Genomic DNA, 24776 nt, shown 5'->3' with positions numbered 1-24776 from the left:
TAACTCTCCTTTCCCCAGTAGTGAAGACACTTGAGGCCTTGTTACTCCCGCCTTGTTACTACCTCTGCGAATGGCAGGCACCTTGCCGTGGTGCAGGGGCTTAAGTCGCAGGCATTCTCGGCATCTCCCAACTGGTGCGAGCGGTGCTTGCACCCTCACACTGGTTGTCAGAAGCCGTATGCGTGCGACAACCAAGAGCTGCCACCTCCTAATCCAGGGTGTTATGCGACTCCCGTGCCCATTGGATGATTTGCAGCCAGGAGGAAAATTCGGCTGTATTCTAACGGAGCCTTCCCAACACCGGGCCGCATTGGGAAGTAACGGTGGCCTTACCGCGTCAAGGGGCTCTGGCGCGGCGGACTATTTGTTCCCCTTTCCAATAGCTGACCCGACGGCGCGCCTCGTCGTGCCAAGGGTCGTACGAACAAGATGAACAACAAAGACAACAACAAAACCACAACAACAACAACAAAAGGATCCCGGCAACAACAACAGCAAACGACGATGGACATTGATAACGACAAGGGCAGCGGTGCAGGTAAGGGCGAATCAGGGGCTAAACGCAAGTTCAGCTTCCTGGACGCCCTTTCGCCAGAGGAGCGAGCGCTGTTCGAGGAGCATGCCAGAGACGACGACGATGACATGCCCTCGTGCAGCGGCGTTCAGCAGGCGAATTCGACTGCGGCCGCTGCGCCAAAAGAAAAAGAGAAACCCACGGAGACTCTCTCGAGCAGGAGCAACTGCTCGGATGCAGAGGAGTCGCAACGGGCGACCTCCGGTGGGGCTCAAAAACGGAAAAGGAAGAGGGGAGGCAGACTTCCCCCCCTGCCACCAACGGGATGTCCGGGAGGACAAGACGATCCCAGAAGGAAAGGTATGAGCGGTGCCAGCCTGAAGTGGTACCTGAGGCACCTCCAGGAGGGAAGAACTCCGGAGGTAGCAGAAAGCCTAGCGCGGAACAGGGTGAGAGGTGACAGCACTTCCCCGGCTTCCGATAAACATAAGGGTGGAAATACCGCAGCCATTAGGAACCGCAATGGCAACAATCGAGGCCACTGCCCAGTAAACGCAACTCAGCCCGCAGGCCGAGGTTGCGAAAGGGCAGCTCCCTCGACCACCCAAGCGGCTAAGCGTAAAAGCGGACAGCTGACGCCACAGGAGCCGAACAACACCAAGCGGCAGAGGGGCAACAACGCACAGGCGACTAGTGGCCACCGCTCCGCCCCAAACCTCCCCCGGCCAGTGGAGGGACAGCGCAGGTATGCGGACGCCCTCAAAGGCATTCGCATGGCTGTGCTGCCGCTGAACTACCCGGCGGAGGCGCTGGGTGCGGAGGAGCTCACATCGCTCCAAGACTTACTCATGGAGGAGGTATTCAGAGGATCTGGATACAAGGCCTCCTTCCATGGGGTATATTTCAAGGGAGGCATGCTGCAGGTTGACTGCAAGGATGAGAGGTCGGCTTGTTGGCTGAGGGAGATCGCTCCCAAGCTAACAGGCTGGAACGGCCCCATCCTCTGCGCGAAAAAGGGGGACGAAATTCCGCCCATGCACAGCATGACGGTCTTCCTCCCCAGATGCGCAGGAAAGCCTTACGAGTTTGCTTTAGGTCTCATTCGCAATCAGAACGATGGCCTCGATACATCGGCCTGGCGGGTGACCAAGAGCATAGCGGAGGATTCAGGATGGAAGCTCAACCTCTGCATTGATGACGAATCATACAAATTCGTCAGGAGGGTGAGCTTCCGCCTGAACTACAGGTTCAGCTCGGTGGTCCTGAGGCCGTTCAAGCCAAAAACGATCACCGAGGGCGATGCGGGAAAAGAAATGCAGGTGGATGAGGTTGCGACTCAACCCTGCGCAAGTACGTCGAAGCAGGCGGCAACTGCTGAGACAATGGCGAAGGTCCCCTCCGAGAAGACGGGCGAGCAAGGAGGGGCGCTACCCTCCACTCAGGAGCTTCTGGAGGGGCTCACAAACCTGGCGGGAGACATCGCGGAGGACGGTGAGCATGAGGACCAACTCCTCATGGAACCGATCCTGTAGTGGGGCCGCGTCTAGAAGTTGCCCAGGTGAACCTGCATCACGCGGCGTCAGCCTCGGCGGTTATCGCGAGCAGGTTCACGATGGATGGACTGGGCATACTGCTGATCCAGGAGCCGTGGGTCAATAAAGGAGAGGTCAGGGGCCTCAAAACGGAGTCAAATAAGGTAATCTGGGATCTCTCAAGTGAGAGACCCAGAACCTGCATAGTACTTAGGAACGGTATTGACTTCTTCTGTATTTCAGAGTTCCTAACTCAGGACCTGGTCGCTGTGCAAGCGAAGAACGACGAAGGAGCGGACTTCGTCGTGGCAGCGGCCTATTTTCCGGGGGAGACTCCGACAGCACCCCCAGAGGCAGTCGGCAACCTGGTGGAGTATTGCAGGAGGAATAAGCTGCCCCTCATTATGGGCTGCGACGCGAATGCCCACCACACCGAATGGGGCAGCACGGACTGCAACACACGGGGTGAGTCTCTTATCGAGTTTATAGTCAGTAAGAATTTAAGTATAGCAAATGTGGGGTGCGAACCCACTTTTGTAACTAGTGTCAGAAGGGAGGTGCTTGATATCACGCTCAGTAACGAGTCTGAGGTAGGGCTGATCTCACAATGGAGGGTATCATCGGAACCCTCCATGTCGGATCACCGTATCATAAGATTCGTGCTGGGGATGGGGGTCAAGCAACTCCCTCCCAAACGTATCCCTGGGAACACGGACTGGGCCGCTTTCAGGGAAATACTCGCAACTAAAATTAGCAGTAGGGAGCAGCTGGATAGAAGCGCAACGGCTTCTGGATTGGAGAGCAGACTGTCTGCCCTAAACCAATCCATTATAGAAGCTTATCATAGCAGCTGCCCCCTAAAGACAACCGCCAAGGGCGGTAAATGCTCCTGGTGGTCTAGTAAACTCTCAGTACTAAGAAAAACGGTGCGCAAGCTATTCAATAAGGCTAAGCGCACCGGAAACTGGGAGGATTACAGATGCAGCCTAACTGCTTATAATAAGGAGATTAGGACCGCGAAACGGAAGAGCTTTAGGAAGTTCTGTGAGAGCGTCTCCTCAACCCCAGAGGCAGCTAGACTGCATAAGGCTCTGGCTAGAGGAAAGACGGACACAGCACTAGCGATTAAACGATCTGATGGGACCTATACGTCCAGCGCAGAAGAAAGAGCTACGGCTCTTCTACTAGCGCATTTCCCGGAGACGATTCAAGAAGACCAGATTCGACCTATGGTCGAACGTAGGCCGTCACGCTTGGACTGGACAGTCGCAAAACAGCTCTTCACTGCAGACTCCATCAAGTGGGCGCTGGCCTCCTTTGAAAAATATAAGTCACCGGGTGCGGACGGTATCCTTCCAGCTTTCCTGCAACAGGGGGAGCAGGTGCTACTGCCCCACCTTGTTCGGCTGATGAGGGATAGCCTAGCGCTGGCGTATATCCCAGAACCATGGCGCACCGCAAAGGTGATCTTCATACCCAAAGTAGGGAGGAAAGACTACTCATTGGCGAAATCGTTCAGGCCAATCAGTCTTACTTCCTTCCTACTCAAAAGTATGGAAAAGATCATAGACCACGAAGTACGATCGAAGGTGCTGAAGGCATCACCGCTTCATGAGAAGCAACATGCTTACAGAGCAGGCAGGTCAACAAACACTGCTCTGTACCAGCTAACCTCAGAGATCCAGAATTCGTTAGATAGGGGCGAGGTGGTGTTATGCGCCTTCCTCGACATAGAAGGTGCCTTTGACAACACGTCTCACGAGAGCGTGTCAAGAGCACTAGAGAAAAGGAGCGTGGCAGCACCAGTGCGCAGATGGATTACAGCCGTACTGCGCACTAGGGTGGCGGAAACCGCAGTAGGAGAAACTAAAATTCGTCTGGGAACAACAAGAGGCTGCCCACAGGGTGGAGTGCTATCCCCCCTACTTTGGAGCCTAGTTGTGGACGATCTCCTTGAGCGGCTGACTAGCAATGGAATCCGCTGTCAGGGATATGCGGATGACATTGTTATCTTAGCTAGAGGAAAATTTGAAGACACACTCTGCGATATCGTTCAGAGGGGATTGGGACTGGCAAAGGGATGGTGTAGTGGGGTTGGCTTAAGCATCAACCCCGCTAAAACTACAATCATTCCCTTCACCAGACGGAGATCACTGCCGGGCCTCAGGAGTATATCCCTGGACGGCAGAGTGGTTGAGATGGCCAGCACGGTCAAGTACCTGGGCCTCACACTGGATTCCACACTACGATGGAATCAGCATGTGAACCAGACCTTAACCAAAGCTACTAAGGCACTCATGGTGTGCAACCGACTTGCTGGGAAATCCTGGGGGTGCTCCCCAAGGACTATCAGGTGGATGTACACCATGATCGTGAGACCGATTATCACGTATGGAGCGGTATCGTGGGGTTCGAGAGCATCGCAGACTTCGGTAGGACTTAAACTGTCGAAGCTGCAAAGACTTGCCTGCATCTGCGCGTCGGGAGCAATGCGAACGTGTCCGACCGCAGCACTGGAAGTCATGCTAGAACTTTCACCGCTACACCTGGTAATCAAACAGACTGCCAAACGAACTCTGCTCCAAATGACAGCAGAGGGAGCTGGCAAAGGGAAGGTAATCTCATCCCAACAGATGAAAGAGCTAAGTGAGGAAATACCACTAGCCCTTCTCCCAAGGGATAGCATTACCAAAGTAGTAAACTTCAGCAGAAAGTTTCAAGTAACCCTTGGCAGCAAATCTGAGTGGAATGACTCTTCACTGGACCGGCTGCTAAGGGGTAGCACCATCAAGTGGTACACCGACGGGTCGAAAACGGAGGAGGGGATTGGTGCAGGGGTCGCTGGGCCAAGCACCAAACTCTCCATTCCCATGGGAAGTTTCCCAAGCATTTTCCAAGCTGAGGTCTATGCTATAAGTCGGTGTGTAGGGATAAACCTCCAACGCAACTATCGCAATAAGAGTATCGCTATACTCAGCGATAGTCAGGCGGCACTAAGAGCGATCTCAGCCTATGAGGTCAGATCTCTCCTAGTGATGGAGTGTATAGAACGGCTGAACAGCCTATCTAAGCAAAACCGAGTACACCTTATTTGGGTGCCTGGCCATAGGGGTATAGCTGGGAACGAACTAGCTGACGAATTAGCCCGCTCTGCAGCCTCTACAAAAATGGTAGGGCCGGAACCATACATAGCGGTTGGTCCTCATACCATCAAAGAGCTCCTCCGAAGGGAGGAAAGAGCAAGCAGGGAGATACATTGGCAACAACTTCAGGGCATGCACCATGCCAGACTGCTATTGGGGGGTTACGACCTCAAGCGGTTTAAAGCCATAATTAATCTCCCCAGAAACAAATTCCGGCTACTGGCAGCGTTCTACACCGGCCATTGCAGGCTCAAGAAGCACCTCTTTAACATGGGCATAGCCTCTTCTGCAAACTGCCGGTTCTGCGACATAGAGCCGGAGACCCCTGAACATCTGCTGATGAACTGCACAGCAGTCTGCAGACGCAGAATCAAGGCCCTGGGATCCATGTTTCCACACAGGGATCGTATCGCCTCACTAGCACCCAGCAGAATTTTGGAATTTATCAACATGCTGGGCCTAGATGATACGATATGACTTAGGGGAGGGCACAATAGACCATAGGTCGCGGTGCATACCTCGAAACTAATCTAATCTAATCTAATCTACTCCCGTCATTCACCCACCACCTGAGCCTAGCAGACCATCAGCATGGTTTCCGTAAAGTGCACAGTACCACCACAGCACTTAGCGTCATAAACGCCCAGATAGTTCATGGCCTGAACCAGAAGCCACCCTGCGAGAGGACGATCCTCGTAGCGTTGGACTTGTCAAAAGCTTTTGACACATTCAATCACGCAACGCTACTTGAGGACCTGGAACAATCAACGCTCCCTCCAGGGTTGAAGCGGTGGACCATGAACTACCTGAGCGGTCGACACTCATCCGTACTATTTCGAGGTCAAAACTCCAAACTCAGAAAAATTAAACAGGGGGTTCCGCAGGGCGGTGTCCTCTCCCCGCTACTGTTTAATTTCTACATTTCGAAACTCCCCCAGCCACCAGCGGGAATTTCAATGACCTCGTACGCAGATGACTGTACGATATTGACGTCGGGCAATGGAATCGATGGCATGTGTTCAAAAGTAAACGGCTACCTCTCCGATCTTTCTCGCTTCTTTTCTGCAAGGAACTTAACACTCTCCCCCACTAAATCCACAGCGACCATCTTCACCAATTGGACGAAGGAGTACAGACTGGACCTGAACATTTCAGTCGATGGCACAAAAATTCCGACAGTAAATAACCCTAAAATTTTAGGCGTCACTTTGGACAGTCTGTGCTCTTTCACTCCTCACACGACCGCGATAACTGCCAAAGTACAGAGCCGCAACAAAATCCTCAAGTCGCTTGCCGGCAGCTCATGGGGAAAGGACAAAGAAACGTTGTTGGCAACATACAAGGCAATCGGCCGGCCGGTCCTCAATTATGCAGCCGCAATATGGTCGCCTGGATGTAGTGACACGCAGAATAAGAAGCTCCAGACTTGTCAGAACACTGCACTCCGGACTATCACGGGGTGCCTCTTGATGTCCCCAATCGAACACCTACACAGTGAGGCCCGTATGCTTCCGGTTAAGGAACATAATGAGCTCCTCTCCAAGCAGTTTCTGCTGGGATGTTTTCGCAGAAACCACCCCTGCAGACGCCTACTTGCAGCGGAGCAGCCTCCTAGGAACATCAAGAGGTCCTTCCTTGACTACGTCGACGACATCAGACAGCACGTCGACCAGACTTCGGACGCAACTAACTTCAGACAAGCACTGACCGCCATTCACAGTGGAGCCATTAACACCTTCACCGACTCCCTTTCAGTGAATGGCGTAATACGAGTCAAACCACCACCCATTGCAGACACAGAGCTCGAGTTGCCTCGCGAATCTAGAGTGACCCTCGCGCAACTTCGTTCTGGATACTGTAGCAGGTTAAACTCCTACCTATCCAGAATAGACCCCGACATACTAAACACATGTCCTGCATGCAATGAGTCTCCGCATGACACTAACCACCTCTTTGCATGCCCTACAAACCCCACTCATCTAACACCCCTTTCCCTATGGTCCGACCCCGTCGAAACAGCTCGTTTCCTGGGCCTTCCGTTAGATGACCTCGACGACAACGAATCTAGAATTTATCACCCAAACGTGGATTAGATAATCGTTATAACAACAACAACAACAACAACCCCACTCATCTAACACCCTTTTCCCTATGGTCCGACACCGTCGAAACAGCTCGTTTCCTGGGCCTCCCGTTAGATGACCTCGACGACAACCAATCTGAAACTTATCACCCAAACGGGGACTAGGAACCGTTACAACAACAACAACACTTCAATACAACATGTGAGATGAACACCGAATATCGATATGATTCCAATAAAAACACTCAATATAAATTAAATTTTAAAAAACCATTTACCATATATCAAAACTAACCCACAGCAATGATAAACAATTCATAGTAAAAATATTTGTATCAATCGTTTACTCCAGTCAACTTGTTTCCAACCCAACAACATTTTAAATGAGCTATTTATTTACTTTACATTACATTACAATTTATAGAAAATGTAAAGAAACATCATCAATATGGCAAACTTTTAACTAATATTAATTTGACAATACATACAAAGGCGAAGGACGATCGAAAGGAAAAACACAAATAAACAAATTTTTTTGTTGCCTTATCGATCCGATTGCTAGGCAAACAACCCTTACCTGAACTCACTTTTTACTTTCAGCCCACCTCTCGCGTTATTTACAACTGCAGCAATAATCTACACATACACCCCCTTTGGTTTAGGTTTGCTTGTGTAATTTTTTACGATTTTCTTACGTTTTATAAACAAACGAGAACAGAGCAGATAGTTCGTTCACTCTATATTTATATACAGTTTTTAATTTATTTTTAACACATTCCTCTGTAAACATACCGTGTGCTTAAACTTCACTGCAGACAAGTCACTTTTTTTGGAAAAAAAATATGTATGGGTATATATGACACAACTGTGGAAAATCGAGAAAATATCCACCCAAGCACTAGCTTTTCCACGGATACGCGTTCAATTTTCTTCGCTTGGCTTACGTTCGCGACTTTTTATACAATCGGTTCGGTAAGAGGATACTGTACGAACTTATGTTTTCACACTAAATAATAAATTAATCAAACTTCACAAACCGAATTGTTTCCCGTATGTTTATGGTTTTCAAAAAATTTCCATATGACAAAACCTACGAGACACGAACGAAACGGCAGAAACTTAACAAATGTGTAGAAATTATTGGATTTTTTGTCTCTTCTTGAACTACTCGCTTGTGCCTGTCAATCATTGACAGTTACGAAATGCTTTTGTGTTGGTGAGATGAGAGCACTTTTTGAAAACTCTTTTAGTACAACTGACATTTAAGCATTCATTGTGAATGCCCACACAGCGTCGCAATATATATGATTCTTTTTTACAAATAATCAAATAATATCTCCAATTAGTCTGTGGTGAATATGTGCAAAGAAATTAATTTGAAATAAATAACTGATCTTGCTTTGACACCAACTTGTATGAGAAATAAATTCAATACTCAAAGGCTATTTTTAACGGACTAAAACTGGTCCAGGTTAATTTCCACAAAAACTGCTATTCTAGATACGTTCGACATTTCAGTTCATTGGCGAATTCTGAAATTTAATAACATACATGTATGTTTTGCGTTGAACAATAAAATAACTAGCTTTGATAGTAAAGTCAACTTGATGTTTTATTTGTAAATGTAAACTGGATAGTAAATACCATAAAAATATTGATTACGTTCTCTTTACAAATAATTTAAGTATCCTTTCGAAGCAATTTTATATAAGTTTTATATTTTGAATATTTACGCATACGTTTTGGAATATATGTATATAATATAAATTGTTTTGGGTTATTATTCGGTTATTTAACCCTTTTAAAGGCCATATACGATCTTTTATACAATACTATATTTTGTATTGTCACAAAACCGATTTCCTTTTTAACAAAATTCAGAAAACTTAAGGGTAATACAAGTTACAATATTTGATAATATTTATCTGACACTTGAGTATTCCCTGATATGTTTTGTAAATCTGCACCGCTGTTGTGCTCATTTGTCAATATAATAGTACATTCGATACTATAACAAATGCGTTCCTTCAAATTTCTAAGCAGCAAAAGACTAATGAAAAACGTCCATGAAGGGAAAATGAGCCTGCTGTGGATTTAGCAAATCTATCAAGTAGCATACTGTTCCAGCTACTCCTTCATATAAGCTATGGGGCCTATCTGGAGTACGCGCACGGTGTTTAAATTCTGAATCAGTTAACAATTCCATAAATTTGATGGCACGGTAGTAATATTTGTGTTCATTTGTTAGGCGATAGAGTAATAAAAAGACGTATCCGTTTCCAGCGACACCATGACATATGCCAGGCCCCTTACGTAAAAAACCTTTCTTCCAAACCAAATCAGCGCAGCGGCGCAAAGCCTGTAAGTATTTATCCTCCTTAAATATAAGATATGCTTTAGCAAGTAAATATACTGCTCCTGGCGCGCCATGGCACCAATGTACTAAGCGTTTTTCACGACCACTTTTTAAATCCTCCAATGCGACCGGAAAATTTCCCTCCGAATCTTGAAGCGTTAGAAAGAAATCTATTGAACGTTTTATGTCACGTAATTCTGCACTAGGTGCAGATATTGGGTCTGTACGAAACCACGGGCTATCCAATAGCATATGCAAAATAGCGCACACACCGTGAGCAGCACCTAAATATTCCGTTCCATGGTATTGGTACATTAGAGGCAATGGGGCTTTAGTCTTTTTAGCGTATTCTCTTCCGCTGTTAATTATCATTTGACAAATAGATATTATGTCATCATCAGTAATTTTTTTCTCACAAAGTATATCATTAAGCCAATAACATCCAGACAAAAAACCAGCTCGGCCTACTAGAACTTCATCGCAACCATATTTAGTATGCATAAATTCTTTGCTGGATGGTATGCCGGACTTAAAACTTGTCAAGTCGTCGGACAACTCTTCCATATGTTTTAGATCATGGGAGATTGCTGCGGATACAGCAAAAATCCCAGCATTTCCACACAAAAAAGAATACCTTTCTGCTGAACGTTTTTTGTATCGATCTGCGTTGCATTTAGCATTCCGTATAAAAGTTTCTGCGTGTTCAAGTGCCGGATAAAGATCTTTAGTATTTTCCGATCTTGATAATTTCCAGAACATAAAGGCAATTCCAGCATTTCCTACGTATAAATCTCCTCTATGATCTTCCTCTGCATTGCCTATTTGACAGCATTCCATGATTGCATCTATATATGTGCAAATAAGATTCTTAACGTGTTCGTCATCCAGAACTATAGGTGTACTTTCAGGACTGATATAGTCAGGAAATGGATTTTCCAAAAATCGTTTCTCCATTTTTATCTGTATAAATAAGTTTCAAAACAAAAAATTATATTATATTGATCTGAATATTGCAGCCAGACGCTACACCCAAATTGCGTATGTATGCATAACTATATTCTGAATATATTTTATTTTAATGTTATTTTACTGACAGAAAATTACCTTTTTAAAAATTAAATCTCTTTTTGTAAGTGTCCACAGTAAATATATTTTTTAAGATTATAATTTTTGTTTATAATATTAGCACAATCTGTTTTAAGCCGGTCGGTTGTTTGGTTGGACCACACTTTGATATTCACAATAATATAAAATTGAAACAAATAAATTATTCACAGTTTGTCTCTTATGGCAGGTGGGTTCCTGTATATTAAAAAATTTATTATTGAAATTAGCTTTATCACTTTTCAATTCTTTTAAATACACAATTCTTCCTCGCGTCGTTTATGTGCAAACAAGAAAATTACATTCTAAATATTTCAGATATAACATAGAGAGTAACAAATATAAATTCTACCGATATATTGGGTTGGCAACTAAGTAATTGCGGATTTCACTCATAGATGGCTTTAGTTGAATTTTTAGGTTTGCTGGCGTAGTCCAAAACATTGTATAAGCCTAGATAAGTAGATTTATACAATGGTCCAAATGTAAAACACATTTTGTTATTTGATAGTCGCCAATTCAGCTGTCAATCAGTAAAAAAAAGTTTTTTGATCGGTTGCGTAGGTATCGTTTGGCGTTTGTTGAAAAATGGAAAATCAAAAGGAACATTTTCGTCATATTTTGCTTTTTTATTTTCGCAAAGGGAAAAACGCATCGCAAGCTCACAAAAAGTTATGTGCTGTTTATGGCAACGAAGCCATTAAAGAACGGCAGTGTCAAAATTGGTTTGCCAAATTTCGTTCTGGTGATTTTTCACTCAAAGATGAAAAGCGCTCTGGTCGTCCAGTTGAAGTTGATGACGACCTAATCAAAGCAATAATCGATTCGGATCGTCACAGTACAACACGTGAGATTGCAGAGAAGCTTCAGGTATCACATACATGCATTGAAAATCACTTAAAACAACTAGGCTATGTTCAAAAACTCGATACATGGGTTCCTCACGAACTGAAAGAAACGCATTTAACGCAACGCATTAACAGCTGCGATTTGCTAAAGAAACGTAATGAAAATTATCCATTTTTAAAACGAATGATAACTGGCGATGTAAAATGGGTTGTTTACAACAATATCGAGCGGAAAAGATCGTGGAGCAGGCCAGGTGAACCAGCTCAAACAACATCAAAAGCTGGTATTCATCAAAAGAAGGTTTTGTTATCAGTTTGGTGGGATTATAAAGGAGTTGTCTACTTTGAACTCTTACCACCCAACCAAACGATCAATTCTGTTGTCTACATTGAACAACTAACGAAATTAAACAATGCAATTGAAGAAAAGCGGCCCGAATTGATAAATCGAAAAGGTGTTGTATTCCATCATGACAATGCAAGGCCACACACATCTTTGGTCATTCGGCAAAAATTATTGGAGCTTTGTTGGGATGTTTTGCCACATCCACCATATAGTCCTGACCTTGCACCATCGGATTACTTTTTGTTTCGATCCTTACAAAACTCCTTGAATGGTAAAAATTTCAATAATGATGATGATGTCAAATCGTACCTGATTCAGTTTTTTGCTAATAAAAACCAGAAGTTTTATAAACGTGGGATTATGATGCTGCCTGAAATATGGCAAAAGGTCATTGATCAAAATGGACAATACATTCCAGAATAAAGTTATTTAGTTCCATGAAAAAATTCTTTGATTTTTTAAGAAATCCGCTATTAGTTGCCAACCAATATATCTCGAAAAAGATTTTCAAATAATGATAAAAAAAGATGTTCAATAATTATGAAATGTTTTACATATTTACTCAAATACTAATGCCTACATGCAATTACGCTGAAAAAGAAGATAGTTATTGTATTATATTTTTATATGATTTTCATATATTTCTAAGTTTTCATAAATTTGTATTGAGTTTACTCTTTATTATCATTTTACATAAGAGCAAATATACAAACCGTTTGGCATTGATACTAATCTGTACATAATATTCTAACTGTGTTTATTGAAAATAATTAACGAAATACATTGCATACTGTTAAAGCGAGCTTTTTAGATTTGGAATCGAGCTTATTACGTTAGGTATTAATTATAGAGCTTAGCGACGACGATTTCCTCCACCACCCGCTAATATTGTTGCAATTCGAATAAATATATTTATCGTATCCATGTAAATCGACAGACATCTATAAACAATATTGCCTTGATATAAAATCATTTCCATTTATATTTTAAATAATAAATACTTACGCGTTTATAGGATCATATGGCTTTACAAAAATTTGTGGGTGGTTCTCTGCGTATCGCACTATACGTTGTGTGTCATAAAGTAAAAATCCTCCGAAAAGTATTAATCCACCATAAAGGGACATCGATGCCAAACCTAAACCATATATAATAATACATTTTGTTTCAATAAACTTTTAGATAATTGTACATACCAGCTCCCAAAGCTGTGGTTGGGGGCAACCACATTGAAGCCAGGGATGATGCAAACACCAACCCAAGGCCTACTGCCAAAGGACCACCCATATATAAAAATTTGTCACTCGGTGCACATACTGCTACTGTTGAAAGCCCTCCTACTATGCCGGCGGTGTATAAAGCTGCCCTAGTAAGAATCGGTCCACCAAGGAAACACATTGGTGCAACTACAGCACCTAAAACAGCACAGTGCAAAGCCCAGGCTATTTGTTTCGGGCCAACACCGGGTTGGTATTCGATAGATTGGGTTAGAGCACCAGTACCAATCATAAGAGCAAATGTGCCCAACATGGACTAATTGATTGCGTATTTAAAATTTTCCATTATATATTATGTAACATTTTGAAACTCACCATCCATCCACTCCTTGTCACTAGTGAAAGCAGTCGAGGAGATCGAAAGACAGCTAAGGCCGCCCCTGCAGTTATAGCGCATGACGCACCAAAGTACCCGTAGGTTGCGTGAATTCGATCGCGAACGTACTCCGGCCATAACCTTAAATATATATATATCTATAAATGTATAACCATATATTTATTTCAATTTATATCTTACATTGAGTTAGTGTAAATACTTGGGTCTTTATTTAATCCAAGACCATAGAAACATAATGCTCCCAGTCCTATTGCTGATGCTCCAGCCGCTGCTCCTTTTCCAATTGAGTATGCTAAAAATGTATAAAATACAGTACACAAATTGTTACTAGCGTAAGGGTTTAACATTTTTTTACCATTTTCGGAAGGAGGACCCATAAGCTTTTCCTTTAATGTTGGTGCACGCCCGGTTTCGCTGCGAGTATATGGACCGCGAGTTGGACCCCGAGCATAACTTCTCGATATATTTAAATTATAAGATTTTAAGGAATTTTGTAATCGCGACTCTAGTGGACCACATCTTATTACATTTGAGAGTGCCACTGTTTTCAATCCAGCCCGAACTGGCATAGTAGATAACGCAAAGCGCAACAACATTTTTATCTGATGAAATTGATTTGCTTATGAGGAAATTGAATTCGCAATTCTGTTACAATAATCAGTTCGATGGATTATACTATAACATAGAAAATATTTATAGAATTTTACTATTTGAAGGATGTGAGTATATTACGTTTTATTTGACAAAGCTGTTTAACAAATATTTTTTTAGAATTTTCTCGGTTGTGTCTGATTTTGTTTGGCACAATTTCGTAAATCTTGACAATTCGAGCTATTTAACTAAAGATGATACAATCGATAAATATATCGTTACTAATTTACAATAACGTGACGATTTGGTATATATACATACGTATAAATGAAGGTGTTATTTAAAAATTTTTATATGTTTTTGTTTATACTTTAATTTCATAAAAAATTCATCACATTAAATTATTGAATCTTCAGACATGCTAGAATGAATTAATAGTTATTAATTATTGAACAACTGTTGTGAATGTGACATCGAAAAAGAACAATATTCATTCACAGTCGAAATATTATTAATAAGTTAAAGCATTAATATTGTCATTAGATTGTTTAAAATAATAAAAGATGCAACTAGATGAAAAAGAAACATTAAATTTTCGAAAATGTGGGGAAATCAAAACATCTTGGGTTGAAGGAAAGGAAAGATTTTATTTAATCTGTGATTTCTGCGACTATATTGTTTTGCAATTGGACATTTTTGAAATTCATGTAAATACTAAACATAAAGACGTGCATAAAATTAATTATTCAAAAGTAAGTCCCATTATATTTATGGTACGCCAATATGCAACAAAAAACACTTTTTTAAATAGGAAATTGAAGATCCTTTGAAAGCGCGCTCTTATGCTGATGAAATATCTATTTCTACAACTGATATTTGTGTGCAAAAAATTCCTATAGAAGGCGACGATTATTTAGAAAGTGATTGCACTGAGTGCACAGTGGAATTCGTAAGTAAAGTAAATTCCGGAATGTACTAAATTAGAGAAAATGTGGAAAAGAACAAAAGAACTTTTGGTAAATTTATAGTTTCGGTCCCCCAAAGGAGGACGCGAATTTTTTTTTTTTAATCGTCTTATGACGCAAAGATGACAAATTCGTGAGCAGAAAATCGATTTTTATTCGATAACTATTTAAATTTTTGAAATTTTCGAAAAACCTTTCTGCATGCAAAAGAACTACGCGCACCCCGATGTTGGACTGACCAGTTTATTTATTTTGAAGGCCGCTAATGAAATATGGGTGTGCAAAGTAATTTTTAAATTAAACTTTTTTTCTTAAAATAAGGCGATTAAAAAAAATTAAAACTTTGGCGGTTTCCTTCGTTGGGGGACCTAAACTATACATATACCGAATTTTTCTGGTTTTTAACAATAAACAAAAAAAAATACCACATTTTATATATCTTACATATTTCGTGACAGGATCAAAATGCAGATATTTTTGATGAAGATAAAAATAAATTATTAACTTCTGCACTAATAGCAGAATATGAGAGGCACCGATTGCTATGGGACAGCAAAGACGCATTAGCCAAAAATCGGAAAAAACGTGAGGAAGCTTTGAAAGATATTGCGATCAATGTTAATCATGCCTGTCAATCAAACTTTGACTGGAAAATGATAAGTAGCCAAATACGAAAAATGCGATGTGAAATTCGAAGTGCATTGTTAAGCCAACCTTTTTCGGAATCCAAACGAAAAATTCATAATCGTCCTTGGTATTTCGACAAGGTGACATTCTTACATGCCACTATTAATTATAAGAATCGTAGAAAACGAGTAAGCAGCATATGCAAGGAAGAATATTTTGATTTTGTAATCATGATTTGTAATTATATTTTTTTTTTTTTTTACATAGGTAATTATCATTTGACAAATAGATATTATGTCGTCATCAGTAATTTTTTTCTCACAAAGTATATCATTAAGCCAATAACATCCAGACAAAAAACCAGCTCGGCCTACTAGAACTTCATCGCAACCATATTTAGTATGCATAAATTCTTTGCTGGATGGTATGCCGGACTTAAAACTTGTCAAGTCGTCGGACAACTCTTCCATATGTTTTAGATCATGGGAGATTGCTGCGGATACAGCAAAAATCCCAGCATTTCCACACAAAAAAGAATACCTTTCTGCTGAACGTTTTTTGTATCGATCTGCGTTGCATTTAGCATTCCGTATAAAAGTTTCTGCGTGTTCAAGTGCCGGATAAAGATCTTTAGTATTTTCCGATCTTGATAATTTCCAGAACATAAAGGCAATTCCAGCATTTCCTACGTATAAATCTCCTCTATGATCTTCCTCTGCATTGCCTATTTGACAGCATTCCATGATTGCATCTATATATGTGCAAATAAGATTCTTAACGTGTTCGTCATCCAGAACTATAGGTGTACTTTCAGGACTGATATAGTCAGGAAATGGATTTTCCAAAAATCGTTTCTCCATTTTTATCTGTATAAATAAGTTTCAAAACAAAAAATTATATTATATTGATCTGAATATTGCAGCCAGACGCTACACCCAAATTGCGTATGTATGCATAACTATATTCTGAATATATTTTATTTTAATGTTATTTTACTGACAGAAAATTACCTTTTTAAAAATTAAATCTCTTTTTGTAAGTGTCCACAGTAAATATATTTTTTAAGATTATAATTTTTGTTTATAATATTAGCACAATCTGTTTTAAGCCGGTCGGTTGTTTGGTTGGACCACACTTTGATATTCACAATAATATAAAATTGAAACAAATAAATTATTCACAGTTTGTCTCTTATGGCAGGTGGGTTCCTGTATATTAAAAAATTTATTATTGAAATTAGCTTTATCACTTTTCAATTCTTTTAAATACTCAATTCTTCCTCGCGTCGTTTATGTGCAAACAAGAAAATTACATTCTAAATATTTCAGATATAACATAGAGAGTAACAAATATAAATTCTACCGATATATTGGGTTGGCAACTAAGTAATTGCGGATTTCACTCATAGATGGCTTTAGTTGAATTTTTAGGTTTGCTGGCGTAGTCCAAAACATTGTATAAGCCTAGATAAGTAGATTTATACAATGGTCCAAATGTAAAACACATTTTGTTATTTGATAGTCGCCAATTCAGCTGTCAATCAGTAAAAAAAAGTTTTTTGATCGGTTGCGTAGGTATCGTTTGGCGTTTGTTGAAAAATGGAAAATCAAAAGGAACATTTTCGTCATATTTTGCTTTTTTATTTTCGCAAAGGGAAAAACGCATCGCAAGCTCACAAAAAGTTATGTGCTGTTTATGGCAACGAAGCCATTAAAGAACGGCAGTGTCAAAATTGGTTTGCCAAATTTCGTTCTGGTGATTTTTCACTCAAAGATGAAAAGCGCTCTGGTCGTCCAGTTGAAGTTGATGACGACCTAATCAAAGCAATAATCGATTCGGATCGTCACAGTACAACACGTGAGATTGCAGAGAAGCTTCAGGTATCACATACATGCATTGAAAATCACTTAAAACAACTAGGCTATGTTCAAAAACTCGATACATGGGTTCCTCACGAACTGAAAGAAACGCATTTAACGCAACGCATTAACAGCTGCGATTTGCTAAAGAAACGTAATGAAAATTATCCATTTTTAAAACGAATGATAACTGGCGATGTAAAATGGGTTGTTTACAACAATATCGAGCGGAAAAGATCGTGGAGCAGGCCAGGTGAACCAGCTCAAACAACATCAAAAGCTGGTATTCATCAAAAGAAGGTTTTGTTATCAGTTTGGTGGGATTATAAAGGAGTTGTCTACTTTGAACTCTTACCACCCAACCAAACGATCAATTCTGTTGTCTACATTGAACAACTAACGAAATTAAACAATGCAATTGAAGAAAAGCGGCCCGAATTGATAAATCGAAAAGGTGTTGTATTCCATCATGACAATGCAAGGCCACACACATCTTTGGTCATTCGGCAAAAATTATTGGAGCTTTGTTGGGATGTTTTGCCACATCCACCATATAGTCCTGACCTTGCACCATCGGATTACTTTTTGTTTCGATCCTTACAAAACTCCTTGAATGGTAAAAATTTCAATAATGATGATGATGTCAAATCGTACCTGATTCAGTTTTTTGCTAATAAAAACCAGAAGTTTTATAAACGTGGGATTATGATGCTGCCTGAAATATGGCAAAAGGTCATTGATCAAAATGGACAATACATTCCAGAATAAAGTTATTTAGTTCCATGAAAAAATTCTTTGATTTTTTAAGAAATCCGCTATTAGTTGCCAACCAATATATCTCGAAAAAGATTTTCAAATAATGATAAAAAAAGATGTTCAATAATTATGAAATGTTTTACATATTTACTCAAATACTAATGCCTACATGCAATTACGCTGAAAAAGAAGATAGTTATTGTATTATATTTTTATATGATTTTCATATATTTCTAAGTTTTCATAAATTTGTATTGAGTTTACTCTTTATTATCATTTTACATAAGAGCAAATATACAAACCGTTTGGCATTGATACTAATCTGTACATAATATTCTAACTGTGTTTATTGAAAATAATTAACGAAATACATTGCATACTGTTAAAGCGAGCTTTTTAGATTAGGAATCGAGCTTATTACGTTAGGTATTAATTATAGAGCTTAGCGACGACGATTTCCTCCACCACCCGCTAATATTGTTGCAATTCGAATAAATATATTTATCGTATCCATGTAAATCGACAGACATCTATAAACAATATTGCCTTGATATAAAATCATTTCCATTTATATTTTAAATAATAAATACTTACGCGTTTATAGGATCATATGGCTTTACAAAAATTTGTGGGTGGTTCTCTGCGTATCGCACTATACGTTGTGTGTCATAAAGTAAAAATCCTCCGAAAAGTATTAATCCACCATAAAGGGACATCGATGCCAAACCTAAACCATATATAATAATACATTTTGTTTCAATAAACTTTTAGATAATTGTACATACCAGCTCCCAAAGCTGTGGTTGGGGGCAACCACATTGAAGCCAGGGATGATGCAAACACCAACCCAAGGCCTACTGCCAAAGGACCACCCATATATAAAAATTTGTCACTCGGTGCACATACTGCTACTGTTGAAAGCCCTCCTACTATGCCGGCGGTGTATAAAGCTGCCCTAGTAAGAATCGGTCCACCAAGGAAACACATTGGTGCAACTACAGCACCTAAAACAGCACAGTGCAAAGCCCAGGCTATTTGTTTCGGGCCAACACCGGGTTGGTATTCGATAGATTGGGTTAGAGCACCAGTACCAATCATAAGAGCAAATGTGCCCAACATGGACTAATTGATTGCGTATTTAAAATTTTCCATTATATATTATGTAACATTTTGAAACTCACCATCCATCCACTCCTTGTCACTAGTGAAAGCAGTCGAGGAGATCGAAAGACAGCTAAGGCCGCCCCTGCAGTTATAGCGCATGACGCACCAAAGTACCCGTAGGTTGCGTGAATTCGATCGCGAACGTACTCCGGCCATAACCTTAAATATATATATATCTATAAATGTATAACCATATATTTATTTCAATTTATATCTTACATTGAGTTAGTGTAAATACTTGGGTCTTTATTTAATCCAAGACCATAGAAACATAATGCTCCCAGTCCTATTGCTGATGCTCCAGCCGCTGCTCCTTTTCCAATTGAGTATGCTAAAAATGTATAAAATACAGTACACAAATTGTTACTAGCGTAAGGGTTTAACATTTTTTTACCATTTTCGGAAGGAGGACCCATAAGCTTTTCCTTTAATGTTGGTGCACGCCCGGTTTCGCTGCGAGTATATGGACCGCGAGTTGGACCCCGAGCATAACTTCTCGATATATTTAAATTATAAGATTTTAAGGAATTTTGTAATCGCGACTCTAGTGGACCACATCTTATTACATTTGAGAGTGCCACTGTTTTCAATCCAGCCCGAACGGGCATAGTAGATAACGCAAAGCGCAACAACATTTTTATCTGATGAAATTGATTTGCTTATGAGGAAATTGAATTCGCAATTCTGTTACAATAATCAGTTCGATGGATTATACTATAACATAGAAAATATTTATAGAATTTTACTATTTGAAGGATGTGAGTATATTACGTTTTATTTGACAAAGCTGTTTAACAAATATTTTTTTAGAATTTTCTCGGTTGTGTCTGATTTTGTTTGGCACAATTTCGTAAATCTTGACAATTCGAGCTATTTAACTAAAGATGATACAATCGATAAATATATCGTTACTAATTTACAATAACGTGACGATTTGGTATATATACATACGTATAAATGAAGGTGTTATTTAAAAATTTTTATATGTTTTTGTTTATACTTTAATTTCATAAAAAATTCGTCACATTAAATTATTGAATCTTCAGACATGCTAGAATGAATTAATAGTTATTAATTATTGAACAACTGTTGTGAATGTGACATCGAAAAAGAACAATATTCATTCACAGTCGAAATATTATTAATAAGTTAAAGCATTAATATTGTCATTAGATTGTTTAAAATAATAAAAGATGCAACTAGATGAAAAAGAAACATTAAATTTTCGAAAATGTGGGGAAATCAAAACATCTTGGGTTGAAGGAAAGGAAAGATTTTATTTAATCTGTGATTTCTGCGACTATATTGTTTTGCAATTGGACATTTTTGAAATTCATGTAAATACTAAACATAAAGACGTGCATAAAATTAATTATTCAAAAGTAAGTCCCATTATATTTATGGTACGCCAATATGCAACAAAAAACACTTTTTTAAATAGGAAATTGAAGATCCTTTGAAAGCGCGCTCTTATGCTGATGAAATATCTATTTCTACAACTGATATTTGTGTGCAAAAAATTCCTATAGAAGGCGACGATTATTTAGAAAGTGATTGCGGGTCGGCTTTAGAATAACGTCCCACGCTTTCGTGGATAAAATGGGTATGGGCGGATAGAGGAGATCCTCCAGATCAAGAATATATATAGATATAGCCGCGGGAAACTTATAGTTTTCGAGATATTTACGTTTAAAGTTGAAAATTTCAACTATTTAAAGTACGTATTTTTGCTATTTAAAATGAATTATACACTTGTATTTATCACTTTTATATCCACTAACACTTGACTAATTCGTTTTTAGAAATTTTTTTTATATTAGATGCTGCAAAAATAGCTTTATTTCAATATTTAAATCATTCTTCAATTTTATTAATTTTGACAATAACAAAATGGTTGTGAATGTCAAAACATCAGTGTTGCCATACTAATATATTTGGTAAACGAAGAAAAATAAAATAAACAGAGAGATTGTACCCTAGATACAGGAAACAACGCAAACAGAATTTCTGCGCGTAAAAACTTTGATACACCCCGGTGTTGGATCGACCAGGGTTATTTTTTTTGAAGCGCGGCCGAAGGCCGCCAACCCAAAAATAAGTTCTGCGCAAAAAAACCTTGATCCACCCCGGTGTTGGATCGACCAGGGTTATTTTTTTGAAGCGCGGCCGAAGGCCGCCAACGCAAAAAGGAGTTCTGCGCAAAAAAACCTTGATCCACCCCGGTGTTGGATCGACCAGGGTTATTTTTTTGAAGCGCGGCCGAAGGCCGCCAACGCAAAAAGAAGTTCTGCGCAAAAAAACCTTGATCCACCCCGGTGTTGGATCGACCAGGGTTATTTTTTTGAAGCGCGGCCGAAGGCCGCCAACCCAAAAAGGAGTTCTGCGCAAAAAAACCTTGATACACCCCGGTGTTGGACCGACCAGGGTTATTTTTTTCAAGCGCGGCCGAAGGCCGCCAACGCAAAAAGAAGTTCTGCGCGAAAATTATTTTGATACACCCCGGTGTTGGACCGGCAAGGGTTATTTTTTTTGAAAAAGTAATATTGTCATAGAGGGTATAACATAATACTTAACATCAATGCTTTGTAATAGTTTATTTCTCTAGGTTTTGGATTCCTGTATTTGGGGTATTGTCTGTGTTAATTTCTTTCAGTTCAATTACAAAAGATGTCGATAAGGTAACACTGGTTATTTGAAATTTTGCAACCCTTTTGTTATTGTCAGAATTAATAGAATTTAACAATAATTTAATTATTGAATTAAACTATTTTTGCACTATATAATGTAAAATAAATGTGTACAAACGAATTAGTGAAGTGTTAGTCGATATAAAAGTGGAAAATATAAGTGTATAACCCATTCGAAATGGGAAAAATGCGTACTTTAAATAGTCAAAATTTTGAACTTTAAACCTAAATATCTCGAAAACTATAAGTTTCCCGCGGCTATATCTATATATATTCTTGATCTGGAGGATCTCCTCTATCCGCCCATACCCATTTTATCCCCGAAAGCGTGGGACGTTATACTAAAGTTTTCCCGTGATTGCACTGAGTGCACAGTGGAATTCGTAAGTAAAGTAAATTCCGGAATGTACTAAATTAGAGAAAATGTGGAAAAGAACAAAAGAACTTTTGGTAAATTTATAGTTTCGGTCCCCCAAAGGAGGACGCGAATTTTTTTTTTTTAATCGTCTTATGACGCAAAGATGACAAATTCGTGAGCAGAAAATCGATTTTTATTCGATAACTATTTAAATTTTTGAAATTTTCGAAAAACCTTTCTGCATGCAAAAGAACTACGCGCACCCCGATGTTGGACTGACCAGTTTATTTATTTTGAAGGCCGCTAATGAAATATGGGTGTGCAAAGTAATTTTTAAATTAAACTTTTTTTCTTAAAATAAGGCGATTAAAAAAAATTAAAACTTTGGCGGTTTCCTTCGTTGGGGGACCTAAACTATACATATACCGAATTTTTCTGGTTTTTAACAATAAACAAAAAAAAATACCACATTTTATATATCTTACATATTTCGTGACAGGATCAAAATGCAGATATTTTTGATGAAGATAAAAATAAATTATTAACTTCTGCACTAATAGCAGAATATGAGAGGCACCGATTGCTATGGGACAGCAAAGACGCATTAGCCAAAAATCGGAAAAAACGTGAGGAAGCTTTGAAAGATATTGCGATCAATGTTAATCATGCCTGTCAATCAAACTTTGACTGGAAAATGATAAGTAGCCAAATACGAAAAATGCGATGTGAAATTCGAAGTGCATTGTTAAGCCAACCTTTTTCGGAATCCAAACGAAAAATTCATAATCGTCCTTGGTATTTCGACAAGGTGACATTCTTACATGCCACTATTAATTATAAGAATCGTAGAAAACGAGTAAGCAGCATATGCAAGGAAGAATATTTTGATTTTGTAATCATGATTTGTAATTATATTTTTTTTTTTTTTTACATAGGTACCTAAAATTGTTTCCAATGAAAAGCCGGTGCTACCTTTTTCAGATCTTACGGATGAACAGAACTTGGACCTAATCCAAATATATAGTAGTTTTCCGAACCTTTGGGATGTCCAACATATTAACTATAGGTTTAGGAACCGACGACAGGAATCTATTATGAATATGCAGGATACTCTCAAAGCAAATATAGGTTTAAGTTTTTCGTTGGATGAATTGCAGAAAAGAATATATGGAATACGTCACTCCTGCATACAGGAAAAACGTCGTCAATTGCAATGCGACTTAACAAATGAGCCATTCAAACCAATTTGTAAGTACTATAACAACATTAAATTCTTGGAAGATAACGTCGGACCATTTAAATGTAATGTGTGTGAAGAAATTCTAAATGGGTATGACAGATATCGCATACATTTGTCAGCACATACTGGTTCCATGCCGTTTACATGTCCCATGTGCAATCACGGTTTCTTGACGGTGGGTAATTTTACCGTACACCTGCGGCGACACACACGTGAATTCGAATTCGAATGCGATGTATGTAAGAAGAGGTATGCAACATCGACAGATTTAAATGTGCATATGAGGAATCACACTGGGGAAAAACCATATTGTTGTGAGGTATGTGGTCAATCATATCGCAGATGGAGTTTCTTCGATACCCATATGCGCCGACATCAGAAACGACCTAATTATAAATGCAACATGTGTTCAAAAACATTCTACGAAAAACGCAAATTAAATGTGCACATGAAGGCACATTTGAATGTTCGCGACAAGATTTGTAATGTTTGTGGAAAAGCTTTCACTTCGACTAAGTACTTACATCAACATAAGCAAATTCACTCAAAGGAAAAGAAATATAAATGTAAAATATGTGGAAAAAATTTTGCCCAATATGCCGGTCTTAGTGGACATATGAAGTCTCATGGCACTTCATTAGTAAGTACCATTAGAAATGGAGCAGAAGGGTTGAATGATTTAAGTGGTAATAAAGATTATGGATAATTAATTTAAGAAAAAAGTGATACACAAATCTCCGCAATGTTGTATGCTCTATGTTAAGTTTTTATAGTTTTAGGTAAATTTAAAATCCGATAATAAATCTCTACTCATGGGTGATCTATCGTTGTTTTAAAAATCGATAAAATATAATTACTCAAATTGTCATATCTAACATACGTTGTAAACAATCGTAAATAGCATATTGGTGATCAGTGATAATCCCTGTTAGTTATAATATACATTAAAGAAAAACTTTCATTTATTTAGTTTTATTGGTCACTAGAAG

General features: G+C 39.5%; 5 protein-coding genes across 9 annotated transcripts in view; 1 reads left to right on the top strand and 4 right to left on the bottom strand.

Moving 5' to 3' along the window:
• fzr (fizzy and cell division cycle 20 related) overlaps positions 1 to 8454 on the bottom strand; it is a 43443-nt gene extending 34989 nt beyond the window's left edge. Inside the window, exon 1 of one of the 3 annotated variants that reach the window (XM_036365633.2) lies at positions 7850 to 8454. The gene's annotated coding sequence lies outside the window, so the exon portion shown is untranslated. The remainder of the gene's footprint in view (positions 1 to 7849) is intronic. The other 2 variants (XM_036365634.2, XM_036365636.2) reach the window with 2 other exon arrangements.
• Positions 8455 to 8858: 404 nt separating this feature from the next.
• On the bottom strand, positions 8859 to 10885 carry LOC106622351 (lanC-like protein 3 homolog). The gene is made up of 2 exons (XM_036365642.2): positions 10733 to 10885; positions 8859 to 10588 (listed from the first exon to the last, which is right to left on the bottom strand). Exon 2 carries the CDS (start codon positions 10580 to 10582, stop codon positions 9323 to 9325), a length of 1260 nt encoding a protein of 419 aa, XP_036221535.2. The 5' UTR covers positions 10583 to 10588; positions 10733 to 10885; the 3' UTR covers positions 8859 to 9322.
• A 1781-nt stretch (positions 10886 to 12666) lies between these two features.
• On the bottom strand, positions 12667 to 14136 carry LOC138857442 (growth hormone-inducible transmembrane protein-like). Its single transcript, XM_070110029.1, has 6 exons — positions 13896 to 14136; positions 13721 to 13832; positions 13519 to 13660; positions 13123 to 13459; positions 12932 to 13064; positions 12667 to 12867 (listed from the first exon to the last, which is right to left on the bottom strand). Exons 1-6 carry the CDS (start codon positions 14134 to 14136, stop codon positions 12780 to 12782), a joined length of 1053 nt encoding a protein of 350 aa, XP_069966130.1. The 3' UTR covers positions 12667 to 12779.
• A 4531-nt stretch (positions 14137 to 18667) lies between these two features.
• Positions 18668 to 20416, bottom strand: LOC106622352 (growth hormone-inducible transmembrane protein). Of its 3 annotated transcripts, none has more exons than XM_070110030.1 (7): positions 20274 to 20416; positions 19897 to 20216; positions 19722 to 19833; positions 19520 to 19661; positions 19124 to 19460; positions 18933 to 19065; positions 18668 to 18868 (listed from the first exon to the last, which is right to left on the bottom strand). In XM_070110030.1, the coding sequence occupies exons 2-7, from the start codon at positions 20135 to 20137 to the stop codon at positions 18781 to 18783; spliced, it is 1053 nt and encodes a 350-aa protein (XP_069966131.1). In that variant the 5' UTR covers positions 20138 to 20216; positions 20274 to 20416; the 3' UTR covers positions 18668 to 18780. The 3 variants fall into 3 exon arrangements, with proteins under 3 accessions (XP_069966131.1, XP_036221543.2, XP_069966132.1); XM_036365650.2 differs by having other exon boundaries at positions 19897 to 20186; positions 20274 to 20381; XM_070110031.1 differs by having other exon boundaries at positions 19897 to 20374.
• A 205-nt stretch (positions 20417 to 20621) lies between these two features.
• On the top strand, positions 20622 to 24746 carry LOC106622360 (uncharacterized). The gene is made up of 5 exons (XM_070110314.1): positions 20622 to 20884; positions 20944 to 21052; positions 22517 to 22572; positions 23047 to 23403; positions 23483 to 24746. The coding sequence occupies exons 1-5, from the start codon at positions 20696 to 20698 to the stop codon at positions 24491 to 24493; spliced, it is 1722 nt and encodes a 573-aa protein (XP_069966415.1). The 5' UTR covers positions 20622 to 20695; the 3' UTR covers positions 24494 to 24746.
• Positions 24747 to 24776: the final 30 nt, after the last annotated feature.

Source organism: Bactrocera oleae, chromosome 5 (assembly GCF_042242935.1).
Source record: "Bactrocera oleae isolate idBacOlea1 chromosome 5, idBacOlea1, whole genome shotgun sequence".
In the NCBI taxonomy this organism is placed as follows: Eukaryota; Metazoa; Arthropoda; class Insecta; order Diptera; family Tephritidae; genus Bactrocera; species Bactrocera oleae.
Note: the sequence above shows the minus strand (reverse complement) of the source record. Positions and strands in the feature narration are given on the sequence as shown.

Bases quoted from the DNA above. Each gene is read 5' to 3' on its own strand.
- LOC106622351 (XM_036365642.2), bottom strand. From the start codon at position 10,582: ATGGAGAAACGATTTTTGGAAAATCCATTTCCTGACTATATCAGTCCT.
- LOC106622360 (XM_070110314.1), top strand. From the start codon at position 20,696: ATGCAACTAGATGAAAAAGAAACATTAAATTTTCGAAAATGTGGGGAA. The intron at 21,053-22,516 runs GTGATTGCGGGT...TATCCCCGAAAG, and splicing joins AGGCGACGATTATTTAGAAA to CGTGGGACGTTATACTAAAG. The intron at 23,404-23,482 runs GTAAGCAGCATA...TTTTTTACATAG, and splicing joins ATAAGAATCGTAGAAAACGA to GTACCTAAAATTGTTTCCAA.
- LOC138857442 (XM_070110029.1), bottom strand. From the start codon at position 14,136: ATGTTGTTGCGCTTTGCGTTATCTACTATGCCAGTTCGGGCTGGATTG. The intron at 13,833-13,895 runs GTAAAAAAATGT...ATACATTTTTAG, and splicing joins GGGTCCTCCTTCCGAAAATG to CATACTCAATTGGAAAAGGA. The intron at 13,065-13,122 runs GTATGTACAATT...TATATGGTTTAG, and splicing joins AACCACAGCTTTGGGAGCTG to GTTTGGCATCGATGTCCCTT.
- LOC106622352 (XM_070110030.1), bottom strand. From the start codon at position 20,137: ATGTTGTTGCGCTTTGCGTTATCTACTATGCCCGTTCGGGCTGGATTG. The intron at 19,066-19,123 runs GTATGTACAATT...TATATGGTTTAG, and splicing joins AACCACAGCTTTGGGAGCTG to GTTTGGCATCGATGTCCCTT. The intron at 18,869-18,932 runs GTAAGTATTTAT...TATTGTTTATAG, and splicing joins CCATATGATCCTATAAACGC to ATGTCTGTCGATTTACATGG.